This window comes from Falco biarmicus, chromosome 2 (assembly GCF_023638135.1).
Source record: "Falco biarmicus isolate bFalBia1 chromosome 2, bFalBia1.pri, whole genome shotgun sequence".
NCBI classification, from domain to species: Eukaryota; Metazoa; Chordata; class Aves; order Falconiformes; family Falconidae; genus Falco; species Falco biarmicus.
Genome location: NC_079289.1, coordinates 8733374 through 8747981, shown reverse-complemented (window position 1 = coordinate 8747981; position 14608 = coordinate 8733374). Strand labels below are relative to the sequence as shown.

General features: G+C 44.0%; 1 protein-coding gene across 1 annotated transcript in view; it reads right to left on the bottom strand.

Moving 5' to 3' along the window:
* Positions 1–4432: 4432 nt before the first annotated feature.
* The window catches only part of RAB30 (RAB30, member RAS oncogene family), a 53181-nt gene continuing 43005 nt past the window's right edge, over positions 4433–14608 (bottom strand). Inside the window, exon 5 of the mRNA XM_056328570.1 lies at positions 4433–13023. Coding sequence (XP_056184545.1) covers positions 12773–13023 — 251 coding nt within the window. The 3' untranslated portion in view covers positions 4433–12772. The remainder of the gene's footprint in view (positions 13024–14608) is intronic.

Genomic DNA, 14608 nt, shown 5'->3' with positions numbered 1-14608 from the left:
GTTTTTAGTAGATCTCACTTTATCAAGTACAGGTAGGTGAAGTGTTTTAGCATTCGGTGTTGCCTTTTCATCACAAGAAGGCCTGGAGTCTGTGCCCACTCCAGATTCTTGCCTGCTGACTTTCTGGGGAGAAGGGCCAAGTTTTCATCAAATAATTTCAATTACCGTATGGGCGCCTCGTATTTGAGCCCACTTGGGATCCTATGAAGCACTGAGGTGGGTAGAGAGGACCATCCTGAGCGGTTGGCAGCAGCTCCCAGTTTTCCAGTGGGTTTTTTCAAGGTTGCTAGTGGCAGATGCCTGGCAGTGTCTCTGCTCATCCTTTCTTTGAGGTCTTCCATATCCCCCATGCAGAACCGCTGCATTTGGGATCATTGACGAGAGAATTGGAGCTGCTGCTGCAGGCTTGTAGCTCAGGTCCTGCAGAAGGATGTGGGAACCTGATGGCTCAGGATCTCATCAGCCTGAAAATGCTGACTTGTAAAACCAGAAGCGGTCCTAAAATTGTCTGCTGTGATATTTATTTTTTTTCCTGAGTCATAGGATGCATATGCACCATGTACATCATGACTGGTGACAAGGAGAGTTTACTTCATTCATTCTCTGCTATGAGATAGAAATGAAGCGAGGCCTCAAACACAGAACTGCAGTGATGTCTAACGCACCTGCTTAAGCCCCAGACTCGGTGTTCAGAAGAGTTTGGTGTCTCTGCATGCAAGAACAACTGGTATCCATACTGACAACTAAAGCACTTCCAGGTTACAAAGACACCCTCTCTGCCTTTGGTAATCTCAGAGGCAGAGGTTGCTGGAAGTTAGAAGAGTATTGTGGGAACGTATGCTTTCATGCTTCTCTTGTTCCTATGTATTTTCCTTAGTATATGTTGTTGGTCGCTGTTGGGAGACAGGGCTACAAGGGCTTCTTGTGTGACTCTTTAGGCCTCTCCAACCTTACGTTCTCATGGTCAGACGGTGGGTACCTCAGTGGGGCACGCACACAAACCAGCGTGGGAAGGCAGGGTCTAGCTAGGAATGGAAGCCACTTTTAGTTTTGGCATTTGAGCTGTGCTCTTTGTGTGCCTTCATATCTTGTCTATAAAATAGTTATTATGTACCTGCTCATGATTCTCAGGACACTCAGGGAAGTATGAGGGCATTTACTCTCACCACCTTGTCCCTTCTCTGCTATTTTTAGCATGGATCACCCTTACAGAACATACAGGTAAAACCTTTTCAGTTTCTTGGTCTCTACCCTAAGTTCTGCACTTCCTAATGAAATGCATTTCTCAGGGAGGGCTGGGAGGGCAAAGAGCATTTGAAATCAAACAAACTTCTGCAGCCGAGTAGGATATTGATGAGATACAGCCTCTCCTACCAAGGGTACAAGTGTGCCGAGGCTGCAGGCATTCCTGCAGGCTGACCAAAGAAAACAGTTCCTCGTGGCTACACAGCAAGGCTGCACATGTAAACGCACGTGTAAATTCACAGGTGAATTTACAAAGAAGTTTTCCGTAGCAGTCAGCATTTGTTCGTGGGGTTTTTTTCACTGCTTACAGTTGAGGCACAGGGTCAAAGACTTGCCCAGCATTAAGAGGTCGTGGAGCCAAACCGTCTATCACCGAAGGATGATAGATAGATGAAAGATTAACCAGCAAAGCACCTTTCCTCCTTGCTGTCCTGACCAGCAAGATACTCCAGCACAAGCCAAAATTTTTTCCTGGTGTTTAAGGATGCTGCAACAGCAGGTGGAGGTGGCAAGAGCCTCAAGGTTTCTTCTCACAGACCCAAGCCTTGATCTCTGTGGTCCCTGGATCCTAGACAGAAGGAAAAAAGGAACATCCAGTTATAGCAAAAAAAAAAAAAAAAAAAAAAAAGGGGGGGGGGGGAAGGGGGGAGTGGGAAGAAGTAGAATTAAACAATAATTTGATGACCAAAGTAACTTCAAGCGTTGTACCTGTGAGTGGAGTCACTTGTGGCAATGCTGCGCTGTAAGGGATACACAGAGCCTCTTGGCACAGCCAAAGGGATGTGATGGCAATAGAAAAAAAAAAAAACCCAAAACATACAGACTTTATAATCTGTTGATGACTTGCCCAGCTGAGCTTTAGCCCTGCACCTGAGCAAATCAGAGCAGCAGCACTGCACCAGGGTTGCTTCAGTCAGGATAGTGCCAGGCTCTAGGGTGAGCCCAAGTGAAAAAGCCTGTGTGTGCGCCTGCATTTAGCAATGCAGCAATTTAGCAATTTAGCTGCTTCAAGAGATTTTAGTTATTGCAAATAAAATCCTACTTGATGAATCTATGTTAGGGGCAGGTGGAAAAGGAGTAAAAAAAAAAAAAAAAATGTAGCCTGCCTGGAAATGGTAAGTCTGCGTTTATAGCTCCTGTAGAAGAAACAAAGGGAAAGACAGCATTACTTATACCCAAATCACTGAGCACAGTATCAAAGGGGTTTTAAAACATCAGCGCTCAAACAAATAACACTTGAAACGAGTTGTTTCTACTACAACTTCCCACATAACATGAGACTACAGTATCACTGGCTCTTTAAGCACTCCTTTGTGATGAACTGGACAAACACCCACTTTATCACGGGGGGTTGACCCAATCCAAGTGATACACCAGAGCCTTGATGCAGCTAGGTATGAAACACTGCCAGAACTTCTACGTCGTACTTGACAGCATCTTGACATGAAAGGTTTTGTCCAGAATGAGTGATTTTATTCAGCAATTAATCCACATACTACAGCGACAGCTTTGCTGCAAGCTGATGCAATTATAAGCTTGCACAAAAAGAATAAAGCTCAGCATGTTTAATTCTGAAGGTAATAAAACTGCTGAAAATGCATACCGGGTTTGTGGTTGATTCCCTACGCATAGAAATCCATAAATCAAGACTAGGTTTTAAATCAGGTAGGACTGTCTGTATGATACCATTAGAATCGATGCAGGGCAGCCAGCTCTCCTGTGCTTTGCACGAGAGCGCTGCAGACACTGCGAGACCAAAAAGTGCTGTTTTGTGACTGACCTTTGTCAGTGAGGTGACATCTTCCGGGCAGAGCTCCCCAGGTGCTCGGTAGGAAGACTTCGTACATGGAGGAGAGGCAGTGAGCTACGTTGGTTTTGCTCCTGTGGTCCGTCAGCCTTTTATTTCTTCTCCTGGGCAGTTTGTTCCCTTCTTGCAGGGAACCTTCATGCTCTGACAATCCTTCTACCCACAGCAAAGCCTGGCACAGGCTGTGCCCTTGCGGTTACACCCGCTGAAAAAGGAGAAGGTAGCACATCTCACTGGTTACATGCTCTTTGCAAGGAAGAGCTACCACTCTTCACCTGCCCCTTTCCTTTCCCCAGGAAGAGCTTGATCTGGCTTCTCCAGCCATCACCCCCACAGGCAACACATTCCAGCCCCCCTCTCCTGCAGTAAAAGCTCAGTTCCCAAGCTGTCTGAGCTTTAAGGATGTTTTCTCCCCCTCCCTTTGCCCAGTTCCTACCCAGAAGCATGCAGGGCCTTTTCCCTCTCCAAACACCTCTCTGTTTTATTACTGGCTCAAATTGCCAGCTTCCTGGGGAACACAGAGCAGATGGTCCAGCCCTCATGTCAGACTTACCACGGAAGGAGCTTCAAGGTCAGTAGAGGAAGCAATATGAGACACATGGCATCTTCAAGCTTCACAGCTCCTTTCACAGTGTAAGTGTTAGCAGAAGTCATCTTTGATGTGGAGCAGAGCACAGGGAAGAAACCTGATCCCCAGAACGACTCAGAGCACAAACTGCATATACTGACCAAAAGACTAAAGGCTTAAAACAGGAGATCTTGTCCAAAAGATTCCAGGCCCAGAAAAAAGCAGGTCATTGGGGAACTCCAGCAGCATTCTATGAGCATGAAAAGAGCAAGTGGTGAAGGCTGAAGAACTAGCATTAAACAAATAACGACAACAAAACAAACAAGAAAAAAAAAAGAAAAAAGGCACCAAGACAAAGAATAAAAGACAACAGAAGCATCCAACCACCATCTTCGTCCAACACAAACCCAGCATCTTGCTAGGACAAAAGTTTAACCAGCTACAGGTTTGCAATGATGGTGTGTGAAGATGGTACCTCCATCAAAGACCACCCTCCAGTGACTGATGCCAGCATTTCTTTGGCATTTCCAATTTTGCTATGATGTCTCGTTCCCAATAACATTTTCCTTCTCTTCTGGTGCAAAGGGGTATTGCTCCGGTGGACAGCAGCTCTATTTTTGCTCTTCTTGTGAGGTCCCAATGCCATGAGAGCCTCGGCCTGCTCAACCCAAGCAGAAACCCTTTAGCAGTCATTCATTTGTTAGTCTGATATTAAATCACATCAAGTGAATCTGCCTTGTACATATTTTTAAGGCAACTTTGCTCTGCCATTCAAACAAAAACCAAACAAATCAACCACTTCACAGACCAAGTGGAAAGGATTAAACATTTATTTACATACAGATACATATGTAAGCAATTTCTAAGTATAAAAAGGACGTTACAAACAAACATGAAGCATCATACATTCATCATCCTGGTTACCCAAAGTACATTCCTTTCTCAATCCCATTGTAGCACACGACCACAAGAACTTAAAAAACAGACAAGCCAAATGCTTCTGACAGTCAATGATTCACAGTTTGACAATTTGCTAACACCTATACTCTTCCCAAAGACAGCATTACCCCAGCAACTCAAGATCAATGGTCTGACCAGCTGTAGTGCATTTTCTCCACTGAAATGGTTGTGCTTGATCAACAAGAAACACATCCTCTCTTCATCCTTCTAGCCACATGTTTAGGAATCAGGGGTCTTGCTAATACTCTGTACATTGTGCTAAATTCACAATTGTTGGGGAAAAAACAGCAGACCTTTGCGAGATAAACTCCAACCCAGGAAATTCCTTCAATGCTGCGACTTCCCCGGCACAGAAGTTGCAAACAAAATGCTGCTTTTAGTGTTTAAGCAGGTTTTAAAACTACAATTCGAACTACAGTTGATGGCATAAAACCTACTTTGTTCATGCTGTAAAAAAAATTTACGTGCTTCAATATTGATTTGCTAGTAATCAAGGCTGAGAGTAATTCAGGTTTTCTCCTGAGGAAATGAAGATGCCTTTGTAACATCTCTGAAAATGATCAGAGCTTTCAGGAAAGAGGAAGTGTTTTAGACTCAAAAACCTAAAGGTAATGCGGAGCACGATGAGCTTGTCAGTTAGATAGTATTACAAAGGGAAACAAGCCAGTAAACATAAAATTAAAATGCTTACTCAAAGTATTAATGAATTCAAATGAGAGCTGGGTGAGTCTTTCTGTATAGATCAAAGGCAGTTTGGGGGGAAAAAAATAATCTCATGATCTGCAAATTCACAGAACAGCCAAATATGTGCAGCAGAACAGAGTGAAGTGGAAATAAAAGAGGAGCAGAAAAAGCCTTGTCCCATATTGACAGCTGAGTGACTGCAGCTGCTCCAATCTCAGGGTTGGGTGTTTGTTGTTTTTTTTTTTTTTCTTTTGTAAACAGCTGTGGAGAGTAAAATGGATGTGACATCTCGGCAGTATATCTTATTATACTAAAAACCATGGCGCATTTTAAACCACTTCTCTAATATCCAGATATACTTGTCACTCCAAATCGGCATAGCAACAAGCGCTGGGCTTCCTCCATACTTTCCTGAGATGGCCTTGTCCCACCCAAAACACTGGCTTAAGGAGCCAGGTTTTCCCCTGTACGTGGGGGCCAGCAGCAAGGCTTCCTTCCAGCCTGCAAGAGCAGCTGAGGCAATGGCAGCACCTGAAACGGCAGCAGCTCTCCCCGCGAGAGACCAAACATTTTATTCTTACTCCATTAAAATGTCAAAACCAGCTCCTCTTCCCTCTCCACAAAGGCTTGGCTGCTGGGGACACTGTAGCCATTACATTTGCTAAAGCTTGTGCCAGTGATGTGACCCAGACCCTCAGAGATACTCCCACCACCCCCCAGGTGAGAGCTCGGAATGACTCTCCTCCACACAGCCACAAGTCTCCCGGGATGGAGAGCAGCATCCACCTGCTCACTGGGGATTTACTCACTTGCACCAAATCCCCACCATTTCTTAACATCTGAATGAAGGGAAGCATTCCTTATAGGATGCCCTGGCTGAGAACAGGCTCATGGAATTAGTTAGGTTTATGTTCATAGCAAGAAACTCGACGTGGCAGGGGAGATGAGCCACGGATGCTCTTCCTCCCAGCTAAAGCAGGAGCCAGAACCACTGGGATTGCACAACCGGGATAGTTTCCAGTCTGAGACCTCCACAGTGCCTGAGGCATGAGCAGCACTCAGAAGAAGCAGATTCATGGATGAAAAGTACCAGAGGAATCGGGCTTTGAAAAGCTCCGAGGTTTGCATTCACGTGACACCAGACACACTGGAGCCCTGGATCACGGCCCATGAATGCAAAAGCCTGCTTTTAGCACTGCCTCTCCCCCAGGGAGCCACGCAAAGCCAAAGCCACGACTGACACAGGTTTTGGCTGTGTCAGGTGCCTGTGAACCAGGGCTGGACGCCAGGAGATGCTCAGCAGGAACATCACCACAGGGCACTCACCAGCGCGCACGGCCTTGGGAAGAGGCCGAAGAGAAGCAGCAGCAGAAAAAGCAAAGGTGCACACGTAAAGGTGGCATCTGCCTCTCGAGTTTAACTGGAGCACTAACCAGAGCTAGAATTATCTCGTGAGCTTGCTGGAAAAGGATAACTGGTACAGCAAAGCAAATGTGATCATATCCAGGATGTGCCAACAGGTAGTTATTAATGTGAAAACAGAGACCATCTCCAAGCACAGCACAGCCAGCTCCTGCTTATCCAGACAGGCAAGCTCAGCTGTTAACACCGGCTATAGTCTTAAAACCAGTCTAATCTTTCACTGACAGTATTTTCAGCCTAAATCACACTCCATCTCAGTTTCTGCTATACCCGAGTTGGCTTTCCCCAGTTACCCTGCTGACTGTATTTGGAGGGGTAAGCATTAGAGGTGAGGGGTGTTTTGCTGGATCTGTGGCTCCCACTTGGGGAAAAAACCAACACCCTCAACTCACATGGCATAGTTTTTACTTCTGGTTTAAGTTACAGCTCATTCGCATGAGGGGAAAGGGTGTGATGGAATCCAGGGGTGATGACAGCTGGCAATCTGTCTTGGCTGGAGATCGTACAATCCCGCAAAAGGAAACTTTGGGCCAGTTCAGCGAGGTGGTGATTAGCGAGGTAAGTCAGAGCAACGCCGTGGGCTACTTTGGGAGCCTGACATCACGGTCAGGGTGATTACCCTGTTGTCTATTGCTCTAGCCAAGATAAATCCTGAACTGAGGCCGATGTGAGAGCTGTAACCTTTACGGTACATTTAACTACAGCTCGGGTGGATGATCCCATTTCAAAGACATGGTAAGCTCCAGTTGCGGCTGCTTTGCTTAGGATGCGCTAGTCGCTTGTAGGAAATCAGGTAAGTGTTCCCCCACCACTCATCATCACAAGACAAGACTGTCCTTCAAAATGATGATCCTCTGCTCCTTGTGAACAGTAACTGCAACAATTATTACCCACAACAACAAGAGGACAGACTCAATGCAAAGATAAAGGATGGTGTCCAGAGCCAAATTTGTTCAGAGAAGCAAATTAAGTTTGTGAACAGAGGAAAAACACATTTTGATATAACACCTTTCACAGGTTTTTCACTACCAGGATTGATTAGAGTATTTCCTTCAGCTCCAGCGGGTTTTCTGGTGAGCCCTTACATACATCAACGTTTCAGAGAGCTTCCATGTTTGCTCACTAGGAATTCACAAAGAAAAAGGTATTTCTAGAAGACACTAGCAGAATTAACTCAAAAAGGTCTGTTGGTGGAAGCACCCTGTATGAGGAAATCAGGTGCTTTGATATTGAAAGCAAAAGAATACAGAACGATTTCAGATGAAACAAATTCAAAGCATCCCTTAAAGTCCAGAGCAAACAAAACCAAAATCATAGATGCAGTTTTTAAAGACGATGGGACTGAGAAAATCCTGAGTAAAACCATCTCTTTCTTTTGCACTTTCTGCCCCACACAGCCATCTCTCCCCCAGCACAGCCATCTCTCCCGTGGCACGAAGGGCTGTTAGCACTCTGTCTGCCCCACAACCAGGAGAGAGTTTCTGTGACGCTGTCTCCAGCCATCTCCGACCCCAATGGCACCACAGGTCCCCAAACACGCGTGTCCTGCATGTTTGCTCAGTCTGTTTTAATAGCTGGAGAATTTCACCTATTTTCCAGCTGAATTCAGCCTCTGACTACAGAAATCATGCCAGCTCAACATCTCAGCCTAATTTATAGACAGGTCTTCATACTGCATGGAGAAGACAAGTGGAAAAGCAGCTGAACAAACAGCAGTCCTTTGGGACAACGAATGAGGCAAACCCCAGTGGGTTTGACTATAGCTAATTGCATCCCTTGTCAGCAAAAGCTTGGGGAAGCCTGACGTCCCATGTGCGCGCACCCACCATGCTTCTGCATCACTGCTTTCAACTTTCTCTCTCTTCAAATCACTGTCTCCTGTGTCAGCCTCAGCCTGCTGCTATTACCGATGCTGAAGGAATTCAATAGCCATTAAACCGCTAAACCTAGACTAGCGGGAGCCAACTGTTACCAATATAGCTATTTCCAAAGACAAACAGCACCATCAGGCTGACAGATTTTAAGGGCTGTTTCCATGTGTTCTACGGCAGAGAACAAAGGATCTTGCCTGACAACTTGTCACGTGCGGTTTTCATTAAGCAATGATGGCAAAGCCAGTTAGCATTCCAGCACAAACGGGTATCTGACTGCACACTCAAACAACTTACCGGTAGATCAAATCAGGACTTCAGTATTAGAGGTAGGAAGAGGCACACAGTGTCCCCGATTTCATTTTCCCCATCGTAACTCTTTGACCTGAAGGGCTGCTCTTCCCCCCCTAGCACTCGGTCTCTCACGGGGAACACAAATAGGAACAGAACAAAGTCACGGCTTGTCCCAGCAAACCCGCAGTGTAAATACCCAATGCAAAATACCAGCAAGTACTTCACATCTGAAGTACAGAACATTTGGTGGTTTACCCAAAATCAGCATGAGTCAGTGGCTGAACCAGAAAACAGAGTGTAGATCACTCAGTTTGCAGGAGATGCTTTTACTTACCTCTGCAAACGGGTTTGTTATATAAAGCCAACATCTGTCGACCATGCAATATTGCCTTCTGCTTGGAGCTAGTCCATGGCTGTGAATATATCACCCTGAAAACACACCCAAATCTAGCAATCGCACTAAAAGCAATGCTTTGCTCTCTTGATAGTAGAGAACATGTCCAGTCAAGTTTGGCCCCATTATAGTCAATTCTGCATGGCTTTTGGACACTTGAGCCAGCAAGAATCACAAGGCTTTTACTGACAGTTCTCTCAAAATCCACTCATCTAGCAAGGTGCTGGCCATAGTTGGAGTGCTGATTGTCAGGTAATGGAGATTTGTATTTTATCTCCTTTTATTTTTCAGGACTTTGAAACCTATTCCACAGCATTGAGTTGTTATCAGCAGCTGATAAAGCCCCTCTTCTAGATGGGAAGCCTTCAGCAGTGGACCAGACTGTAGAAGAGAAAGTAAGCCCTCAGTGCTACAAGGAAAGGTGGGTTGCATGCACTAGAGAGATATTCAAAGTTGTACAAAAATAAATCCTGTAATGAATTACAACAGCAAAATATTACTTCTTTAACAGGTAGTGTGTGTGTTAACTGCAGAAAAAGAGGCTAGTTTCAAAACTACAGCTTTGGCTTATGACCATAAAAAACGTTGCACCTACCACCGTTGTTCCTTTCAACTTTAAGTCCACAAGAATCAACCTTGAGAGGAATCACTTCAGATTTGTCCCTGGAGAAGTCAGACACTTTACTTGACCACCAGCCCAGCTGCAGCACGCCACCCCACTGCCTCGAGGTGGAGTCCTTACAGGGAGAAGATCTGCCAGCAATAAAAAGAAGCAATACTTCAAGGTAGGCAGCTAGTCTCCAAAATAGTCACCTACATGTTAGGAAAACACTGGGAAAAGAAACTTAGCCTTCTAGAAACCTCAAAATGAATACCCAAGAAAATAAAAACTTGGTAGTTTCGGCTATTCGACCGGTTCAGCTTGTTCAGTCGTGGCAATGCATTAGAGCTCAATCTCCAGAAGTGATGCAAGGAGCACTTTAAAATGACTTTATAGTTGTACTCAGCAGGAATGAAAAGTGCCTGCTCAGCTTTGATGCTTTTGGAAATCAGGCTGAGGAACCCACCGGTGTTTTAGTCTCTCTCCTCCTTGACTAATTTGCTCAAACAGCCCTGCCCTATTCATTATCAATTACATACTGACAAGTCCAGCATCTGGAGAGTAAGAGCTTTTACAGATTAAATATACATAGCATTGATTTAACTTGAGTGTCACCTTATACGTAACACGCTGAGCTTTGCTCTAAACAACGATCTAAAAGCTGTGCAGAACCAGCAGTCCCAGAGTTGGGTGGTCTTCACAAGCTCAAGTGAGGCTGCATTTGGCAATCTGGGGAATGCTCAAGAAAGACAAGGAATGCTCAAGGAAGCCGAGGAACGCTCAAGCAAGACGCTGCCCTTCAGCACAGGCTGTACCCCACAGTCCGGCACAGCAGAAGCCACCGAGTCCCACACATTTCTAAATCCCTGGATGACACCAGGAGCAGAGACTGAAAAGGACCAGGCCAGCACAGCAGATAAGTGTGAGATGTTGGGGTACATGTCATCTAAGAGAACTTCTTTGCTCAATGTTGCCTAAATGACAAACAAGCCTCCTACCACACCTTCCACATCTTCCTTTTTACCACTAGTCATAAAAGAAGAAAGTGACCTAAAAAATAGCAAGAAAATATTAAAAATGGCCATGACAGACTGATCCCCTCCTCTCTTTAACGCAGAGTTGTCTCCCCATTACAGATCAAAGGCACAACATGATACAGCCCAAAGAAGTCTTTCCAGGAAAATATGAAAATGCATTTTAAAATGCTTGCGCTTTTTTTTTTTTAATTGTTATTCTTTTCAAGAAGTACTTACTGGCAGCTTTTTATGTCAATACAAAGACTCTGTTATAATCTTCAGTCAAAGCCAAATAATTTTAAGTTGATTAAATTACAGCATTTCACAGCCATGTAATTGCCAGGAGAGATTTATCTGGATTAGCTAAACGGAACTCAAACTTCTAAATATCATTTCTCATGTGCATATTCCCTATCTTCCAATTTCCCTTTAACACCAATGTGTTAATTTGCAATGCATTATTTGCATATGGCACTACAGGTGGGATAACATTGCAAACTCCATAGTGCTTCCACTTCAGAGGCCTTTGTCACAAAAGAAATTGCCTGAACACATACACTGGAGTCTGGGATTAAGAGTACAAAGCATCAAGTAAATTAGATGACTCTACAGCCCTGAACCTACTGAAAGCTACTCTAGCAAAGAGACTGGATGCCAGGAAGATACCTTCAAGAGCATCTTGGAGAGCAGTTCCACAAGGTGAGTGCTAGATGGGTCAGACACAGAACGATACCACCTTGCAACCCGTCACTATTTCCAATTAGCATAAAAAGCCCCTCTGCAAATTGTATGCCTGCCTTTCAATGAGAACTGTATCTACGAACTTCATTTTTTAAGCCAGACATACTGCAGACTGCCACTTCAAACTGTGCCCCTCTTTGAATTCCTTATGCACAATCCATTCACGCACGAGATTTTGGTCACATCAGGTGCGCTTTTTCCAACTCCACCAAAAACCTTTCCCACAGCTAATTTTTCACGTTAGGGCATTACCAATTAGAAGAGAAATGGTTAATTTCCTTTTTTTTTTTTTTTTTTTTTTAATTTCTGGAAAGTCTTTTCATCCTGTGTTAGATATCAAAGCAGCACAGTCCTTTCTTTCCCACTACACTCAGGCCTAGAAAAAGAGGTAACAAGATTTATTTATTTTTATGAACAGTGCTTATTAGTGTTTTTTCCTAACCAGTTTAAGTTACACATTCAAAGGACAGTAATGTAGTAAGACTACGTTTGGTCTATGGAATATTTGCTGAACTGCTAGCACCAAAGGGAGCAACTGAGCTGGATCCATGTCTTCTTAAATCTTGAAAATGTTGATATATGTAACTTTTTTCAATTCCAGGTTCATGAAAGTGCCTGTAGATGAGAGACATAACACTATTTCAAACACCAGAGTCCTCCATGAAGCCGCTATGTACATGTCCTAAGAGCTCACTTGCTGGCAGCCCAGAGGATTGCCAGTGTAGTCCAGGGTCAGTGTTTATTGTTGGGGGGTTTCTTATTTTTTATTTTAAAAAGGACCAAGAACATTGTTTTGTAAGACAGATTCTGATTTCTTCAATTATCTTCGAGAGAGATGGCTCTAGTCTCCCATAGAAAGAAATGTAATAGCTCAGGTTCTGCATTACATGAAGCACTTGTGCTACTCTTCTTTTCCTAATGCATTCCAGAGACTGCAAGAAAAATGAAATTTAAACCATGTTACTTTCTGCTATGTTGCCATGCAGCTGGAGCTGTCAGCCTCCCATGCTTTCAGGTCTGCAACCTCAGGGTAAGTCAGATGGGGCAAAGTGGCAGCAATTCCCTTCATGTAGGTATATCCCAGAAGACAGAAGAAGGAAAAAAAAAAAAAAAAAAAAAAAAAAGAATCCTCTTGGCCCATGGTGGAAGGGAAATCACGTGCCAGCTCTTTAATTAAAATTACAGCAAGTCAAATAGCTGATACTTTTCCCCTCTCCTGGTAAGGGGGATGAGACATTGTTCACAAGGGTGTTCTGTCGTGCCTCACTGATCAACCGGCAGGCCAAGTCCAGGAAGAGTTTTTCCACATTATCTGACTCTTTTGCCGAGGTTTCCAGATAGTACATGTCCTGTGCTTCGGAAAATTCTGCAGCTCTTTGCTGGGAGACTTCTCTCTTATCAGCTAAATCAATCTTATTACCTGCATTGATAAAATATTTTAGAAGAGGCATTAATTTGACTTCCAAAACAAGACAAACAGAAGTTGATAAGGGGATAAAGAAAAGTTTGGTGTTGTATGGATGTATGGACAGTGGCTTTGATGTGAAACTCTTAGTGCTTGCTCTCCCCTCCAAATAATGGATTCCCTGATACATGCAGCCATGTTCGTTTAATATCAGCTCATTTAATGGAATATGCCCTGTGAACATCCAAGTCATCCAGCTTTAATTTAGCACCAGTGCATGTCTGCTGCTATCAGTTGACATTAAAGGATTTCCATTTTAATATCCATTGAAAATTCTCCTGTTCTTGCTCTGAGGAGCGCTTAAAATGTCAATTACAGCATATGAGACACTAAACGTGGTATTTCTCATGTCATTACAAGCTTTAAAAGAAGCCTGGCAGGGAAGGCAGCTTTCCTATTTCAATATTCCCATGCAGGATTTGACTGTTGTGGCTGGAAGAGGGACGGGCTTGGAGGGCACCCGCAGAGCGAGGTGGGGCGAGAGACCAGCCCCTTCCTTTGGAGAGCTCAGTTTGGCAGAGCGTTGATCAAAGCCTCAGGCAAGCATCTGATATGATTATACCCTATTACTGGCCACTTTGCTTCAAACAATGTTTTTGCCATAAACTGTTCTTACCATGAAGATGAAAGCCTAGGATCTGCAATAACAGGGGGCTGAGTCCACGGACTCAGCAGATTCAGGAGCAAACATCTCCTGGCCTCACTTCTACGAGCAATTTAGTGAGAACTAGTGGGAGGGAGAGACTGTGCTTCCACTGGCAAGCCATGCCTCACTGCCCTCCTCTCATCCGTGATCTCCCTTCTTTCCTGATAAAGCAGTTGCTTGGACACGCCGCATACACTGACGTTACCTTTCTAACTAGATTATCACTCGACACAAGTGGTTTATGGCCATCACCATCTTCAACGTGTGTTATAACCGTTATCGTTTATGTTTTGTGCTGTAGATGCTGATAATTACCTTAATGTTCCCTAAAAAATTCATGTGTACATTTCTTAGTCATTTATTAATTATTTCTGCACCATTTGTACACAGGCCATACCCTTCTCGTGGAGTATATAATGAGTTTCTTGTTTAGAAGCTCTGTAAATCCCACAGCTCGTTTGCAATACCACTGAGGCACATAAAAGTCAAGAGATTTCTTAAATCTTAAACATATTTTACAATCATTTAGATTTTTTTTTTCTTTTGAACAGCAAACTATTAAAGGTGAAATCAACACTGCAGCATAAAACTTTTGGGCTTTCCCCAAGTTATTTTTCCATAGTTCTTTATATATTCTTAGGCCTTTAAAAGCCAAGTCCTAAGTGTCAGATGCTGAAAGCAGAGCATGGAAAAGCACGGGCAGGCAAAATAACCTTCACCTTGCTTGTAGCAGACTGAGGTCTGCTTTAGCTTGAATTGAAGTTCTACAGATTAACACAGCATTCAGTTATTTATTTTTAGTTTCCCTAAAAGCCATTCAAACGTCTCCAGTCTCCCAGCTCTGCCCCCACTATGAATGCTATGATCCATACAACCATCACATCCTGATGTGGT